General features: G+C 38.2%; 1 protein-coding gene across 1 annotated transcript; it reads left to right on the top strand.

Moving 5' to 3' along the window:
* The first annotated feature begins 4269 nt into the window (after window positions 1–4269).
* On the top strand, window positions 4270–6219 carry LOC143885849 (protein FAR1-RELATED SEQUENCE 5-like). The gene is made up of 4 exons (XM_077389899.1): window positions 4270–4837; window positions 5115–5657; window positions 5791–5876; window positions 6154–6219. The coding sequence occupies exons 1-4, from the start codon at window positions 4270–4272 to the stop codon at window positions 6217–6219; spliced, it is 1263 nt and encodes a 420-aa protein (XP_077246014.1).
* Window positions 6220–6791: the final 572 nt, after the last annotated feature.

The raw sequence follows: 6791 nt of genomic DNA, 5'->3' as shown, positions 1-6791 counted from the left end.
CATATTTGCTACAATTTCTATGAACAATTTACTGGATTGTTTATCTATATCTTGGTTAATTTTAATTAATTGTCGAATCCCTTATTTCATGTACATTTTCTTTTTATTTCACATTCGTCGTGGAAATCTTCTGTCAGGATTGATGATTTGATATCATTTTATGGGCTTTTAGTTTAAGGGTAATGCCATTCTCTCCCCCAATGCTTTTCTTTTTATTTAATTTAGTTTTTCTTTAAATGTTTGTACCAGAAAAAGTTGAAATAATTGGTGAGTTTGGTATTATTTTCCCATTATATTGTATTGTGTAATGATAAAAAACTTAGCTATTGTATTTCCCATTTAGTTCAGAATATTTGGCACTTGGCTGTCTGTAGCTTAGCAAGCCGGGGAACCTGACTGGAATCAATGGCACTCCCATTTGCTACCATATTACTCCTTAGTTTGTGAGAAAATAGAGATCTCTTCAATTATGATCATTCTGAGCATGTCAAATGATGTATTATTGCTGCACTATGAGGTGTATGTTCTCCAACAAAAAGCTGGTGCGTGGACAACCATTCCATATGTTTTGCCCTAATAATGAGCACTCATTTCCCTTTCATCTTTCCATTGTGAGTCTTTTATTTAAGGTTTTTTTTTTTTTTTTTTTGCACATATAGTGTAATTTAACGTAAGTGATAGTCCATATGCTATTTGGAATTTCACATGTGCTGCTTAGGGTATTATTCTTTGGAGAATAGTTGCTTAGGGTATCAAATTTCTACTGTGTATTTTTCTTTGTTGCTTAGGTACCTTACTGAGAGTTGGAAATGACATATATTTCCCATTAGGTATACATTGCTTTTTTAAATATAACTCACAATTTTTAGTTCTTTCCAGTGCAAAAGTCGGAATTTATCATTATGGATAAATCACGATTAAAATGGAATTCGAAAACGCCATTAAAATCAGCAAATATGTATAAAGCTTCAAAATCGTTAAAATCCCATCAAAATCTCCACTAAAATCTATCATTATGGATATATGCTGATTTTTAGGAATTTTAAAAGGTATTAAACCTATTGAAACCAAGAAACTTAATCCAGTTGCTGATTTTTAGTCAATAGATTTCTTAGAGAGAGAATTAAAAAAGGAGATAAAATATCATATTAAACCAAAATGGTTTATAGGCTTTTTTATGCGTTTTATGAGTGCATATTTTTACGCGTTTGAAGTGTTTTTTTACGCATTTTTTATGCATATTTTTACCTCATCCCGTGCATCGCACGGGTTTGCAACTAGTATATATATATATATATATATATATATATATATATATATATATATATATATATAGAGAGAGAGAGAGAGAGAGAGAGAGAGAGAGAGAGATAGAGTTCCTGAGGGTGCCCTCATATAAGCTTATATGAGGTGGCTCTCACAAAACATAAGGGACCCACATTGTTAGGATGAGCCGAAGCATTCATTTGAAAGGCCCCATCATAGATAGGCTGTGTACAAAAAATCAGCTCCATTGGATCATCCTAACCCCTCCAAAAGTGGGGGCAAAAATGGGCAGATTTGTGGACAAAATGTGTCTGTGCATTTTTGCCCCCACTTTTGGAGGGGTTAGGATGATCCAATGGAGCTGATTTTTTGTACACACCCTATCTATGATGGGGCCTTTCAAATGAATGGTTCGGATCATCCTAACAATGTGGGCCCCTTATGTTTTGTGAGAGCCACCTCATATAAGCTATATGAGGGCACCCTCAGGAACTCTATTCTCATATATATATGAGAAAACTGTTGATACGCTTAAGCGCACCAAAGTTTCATGCGCTGAAGGCTTTATGAAAGCTTCCCATTGGCTGGTTTAGGGTGGCCCACATATAACGCAAAAACAAGAAAGAAAAGAGGTTTCGTTTCCACTCAACCTTCCCATTGGCTGGTCTAGGGTCTCTGCTTCTCCCCCGCTCATCTCTGCTTCTCCAAGAACCCTCCTCCCTCTACGGCCTCAAGCTCACGGCGGATCTGCTTCTTCCCCAACACAGAGGTGAGTTATTTGATTTTTTTTTTGTTTCTTAAGAAAGGGCTTTCAAGATTTCTCTCCTCCACACTGATTTTTGTCAAAAAAACCAGGGTTTCAAGGCTCCCTCTTTGAATCTCTCTTCCCCCCTACGGATACGCCTCTTCTCCCCCACGGCTACCGACCCCAACTATTTCTGTCGAAAAAACCGAGGGTTTCAAGTTGATTTCTCTCGAACCAGGAGGGTTTCAAGTCTCCCTCGAACCAGTTTTATGCAGGTTAGTCTTAACTCTTTTAATCTCTTTCTTTTTGTCATATGAGAAAACCCTAGATATATCTCATCTCTCTCATCAGATTTTGTATTCCCTTTCTTCTTCACTTTTTTAGGGTTTTCCATTTTCATCTAAACAAAAGATCTGGTTCATCTTTCCATTTTCACAAAATTCCGCTCCTCAGGTATTTCTTCGCCCGCTAAAATCACTTCAAATTTTCATATAAACCGTTGTATGGAGAGTTAAATTGATTGTCTAATTCATGTTCCCAATTTGGGATTTTCTTCTTTATTCAAGAACTCATGATCTGGTCGATGCTTCTATATATGATTTTTTTTTCGCTCCATAATTTCTTTAGGGTTTCTATTGTGAAATATTAGGGCATTGTTCTGTATCTTGTGCTTTCTGCTGAATGTCTTACTGATTCTGGGGTTCGTTACCCACAGAAAATTCTAAATAAGGGCTTCTAAATATAGTTTCTGGTTTATTATCTGTGAAAAAAATGGGGTTTACTTATTTGTGAAAAATTGGGGTGTTTCTGTGTGAAAAAATTGGGGTTTTCTATGTGAAAAAATAGGGGCTTACTGATTTGTGAAATGCCCACAATCTCTTTGATGAAATGCCTAGAAGAAGAGGGAAAATATCACTCCCCTTTTGTCTTGTTTCAGGTTGGTTTATTTTGTGTTTTTTTCTTGTTTCAGGAAATTTATTTGTGAAATGCCCACAATCTGTTTGATGAAATGCCTACAAGAATAGGGAAAAAATAGGGGTTTTATGTGTTTGATCATTTTCAATCCATTTCTCTGCAACTTAGAATTCTTTTTTTGTTTCAGGAATTGTTTCTCTCTAAAAGTTTAAAACGCCCCCAACCGAGCCACCCTCTCTTCTTCACGACTTTTTTGGGTGCGATTCTCCCCTACAGCTTCAAACTTGGTGACTGATTTGTTTATTTATTTTTCCTTATCTTGGTGATTGATTGATCTAACCCCTATAAGAAGAAAATTTTAACTTTCAGAGAAAAAAATGGAGGGTCTTTTTTTTTCCTTGTCTTGGTGATTGACTGATTTGTTTACTTTTTGCTATGGTTTATTGTGGATGTGATATAAGATGACCTATTCGAGATACTATGAGTAGGAGCCGTGACGCTATACCCGCCTTCTAGAGCACCGCACCAGTAGTATACTCAACACCTGGATACTTCGTGTGTAAAACGGACATAGTTCGTACACTGGACGATAGTCACAGTGTACAAGTAACTATGCACCCGGCCAGGTGGACCTCAGCCTTACCCCCTCTATATATTGGAACCATACAAATGATTTTCTTATGGTTATTTATAATGTGGGTACCTTCTTATTTTTCTCTTCTTTCAATTACTAGAAAAATTGAACCAACCTCTTCGCAACCTTGTTGGTTACGTATCGAGGATAATGACCGTGCACAGTCTGGTTTTGTTGATGATGCTTTCTCGCAAGCCTCCGGGTTAGGTATTGAAGAAGTTGACGCCCATGGTCTTATTGTGGTTGATGATGGGGGTGATGATGGGGTTAATCTGATTGAAGATAATATAAAATGGCCAGATACTGATATGAATGACGCAGATGAGGGTGGTAGTACGCCCAATAAGGGTACTAGTGAGAATAGTAGTGTGAATAAGCCGTTTCTGAACCAAGTGTTTGATGATTGGATGTCTGCGTTTGAATTCTACAATTCTTATGCCCTGGCTACTGGTTTTGGATTACGAAAATCCAATACAAATAGTTCTAAAAAAACAAATAATGTGAACTCAAGTAAATTTGTGTGTGATAGAGAGGGGGTAAAAAAGTGTAAGGCAAAGAAAGTGGATGATGGTAAGGAAAGGAGGGAACAACGAGTTGTTAGATTGAATTGCAAAGCTAAGATGATCATAAATTAAGAGATGGGAAGTGGGTAGTGAACACCTTTGATGACACTCATTCTCACATTCTGACCTCCCCACTTAAGAGGCAAATGCACCGTTCCCATAATAGATTCAGTAAGAGTGAAAGTATTAAGACGTTGATTGACTGTCTTGATGAGACTCAGATGCCGGCTGCGAGGATTGCAAAGGCCATTAATTCAACAAACGATGGAATATCAGGTGTGGTAACACCTGATCAAGTTGGTTCCCAGTTGAGAAAAAAGAGGGTGAACAATATAAGCCAAGAAGCTGTCTTAGTGGCCAATCATTTCCAAAACAAGCGATCAGAAGACCCGAATTTCTTTTTTTCGATGGAGTTAGATACGGATGGGACCTTCCGATCTATGTTCTGGGCTGACGTTAGGGCTAGAGATGCTTACATGACATTTAGCGATGTCATTGTATTTGATGTCACTTACAAAACTAATAGGTTATCTTTGCCATTTGTACTGTTTACGGGAGTGAACCATCATAGACAGTCGACCCTATTCGGATGTGCCCTGTTAGCTGATGACACAGAGAAAACCTTCAGTTGGTTATTTGAACAGTGGTTGACGTGCATGCATGGTAAAGCACCTAATGCAATAATAACTGATATGGATCTGGCCATGAAAAAAGGCAATTGGAAGAGTTTTTCCAGACACCCATCATAGATTTTGTTCGTGGCACATACACAGGCATCTGCTTGAACATGTTGTAGAGATGAGGGATTCGACTAGTGATTTCTGCCTCGATTATAATCGGTGGTTTTTTTTCAAAAAAATGGAGGATTGTGAGCAGTTGTGGGAAGATTTGGTTTGTAAATATGAAATCGGGGAAAGTGATTGGTTATCTAGGATGTGGGAGCAGCGAGAGTATTGAGTTCCTGCATATTGGCGAAACACATTCACTGTAGGAATGACTTCGAGTCAACGTAGCGAAAGCATGAATGCATTCTTTGATGGATATGGGAATAGCAAAACTGGCTTGCATAAGTTCTTAGATGCATGTGATAGGGCACTGGTTCAACGTCGTAAAACGGAAGCCGAAGAAGATTTCAAGTCAAAATATTCGAAAGCAAGTATGAAAACGAATAGCCCATTGGAAGAAGAGGCGGGGATATTCTATATGAGGAATATGTTTAACATTTTTCAGGATGAGTTGAGGGATAGTACTGGTTGTTGGTACGACCACTTGAGCAAGGATGGGGCCATGGAAGAATATTTGGTAGGTCCTAGAAATGATGTGAAGAGTAGATGGTGCAGGGTATTTTATGATGATTCCGATGGAGTGATTGTCAAATGCGATTGTGCTAAGTTTGAAAGGGAGGGGATCTTATGCAAACATATCCTTCGTATTATGGATACGAAACAATTGAAGAAGGTCCTCGACCATTACATGTTGAGGAGATGTTCAGGCAATGTATCAAGTAGGGGGTACAATATCTACAAGGCCACAAGTAGGTAGTAGCGTGAATCCGTTTCAGAGGTGGTGCCTAATCTCAAGATGGTAATGACTGGTTGATGGACCCGGAAGAGATGAGAAAGTTTTTAACATGATGACTGAATTTTGTGATCTTTTTTTTGCTGAAGAAGAACAAAAGCAGAAAGAAAAGCAAGTTACATTGGAGGGTAGTGAGTTACCAATCGTTGGTAGCGAAGTATATTCAAACATTGGCGTGAGTCAAATACCTGAAATCACAATTTGAGACCCACCCATTGCGAAGACCAAGGGCCGTCCAAATAATCCAACACGCTTGAAATTTGGCATAGAGACATCTGTATCCCAACCAAAGAAACGGACGTGCAAATTATGTGGCGAAAAAGGACATTATAAGTCGACATGTAAAAAGAAAGGCGAGGTTTGTTTTCTTCCCTATTTATTCATTTGTATGTGTATATGGAATGATATTTGTTAATGTTTATATATTGATCATGTTATGGTGAATGCATTAGAAGCAGCCTAAAAGAAAGCGGCAAGAGGAAGGTGACGTAGAAGAAGAGGAAGAGGAAGAGGCATAGGAGGAGTACGTATAAACTATGATCTATCTCATATATTTATTTGAACCACTTTTAGTTTGTTACTTTCTGAGCATAAGTAATTACTCTGTTCATAAACTTTCATACAGAGGAAGGAGAATAAGTTAGTGTAGTTAGTATCATAACTTCTGCACTAGTTTTGTGGTCTGTTACTATTCCATGTCTTTTTTTTCTTTAGAACGATTTGCATGTTCCAGAAGTTTTTATTCAGGCAGTAATATATGTATTTTTACTTCAAAGGATTTGTACGTAAATGACAAGTTTGTAACTGTTCAAACTTGTGGACCCCGATCCGAGAGAGGAGGGAGGACGAGACCCCACGAGAGTCTCTCTCTCTCTCTAGATCATCCACGTGAATAGAGAGCTCTACCAAGGAACTCTCGAAAGAAGTGCCTCTCACAGCATGAGTGGCGATGAAAGGTGAGATAACTCTCGATTCGGAGACTGGCCCAGATTCGAGACGTACCTCAAACAAAGAAGAGTCGTCATCCAAGGAAGTAGGCCCTAGATCCCATACTATGCTCTATTGCAATGGATAACCAGAGATATAAAAG

This window comes from Tasmannia lanceolata, unplaced genomic scaffold (genome assembly GCF_043159265.1).
Source record: "Tasmannia lanceolata isolate RefF3 unplaced genomic scaffold, GAP_Taslan_0.1 ptg000011l, whole genome shotgun sequence".
NCBI classification, from domain to species: Eukaryota; Viridiplantae; Streptophyta; class Magnoliopsida; order Canellales; family Winteraceae; genus Tasmannia; species Tasmannia lanceolata.
Note: the sequence above shows the minus strand (reverse complement) of the source record. Positions and strands in the feature narration are given on the sequence as shown.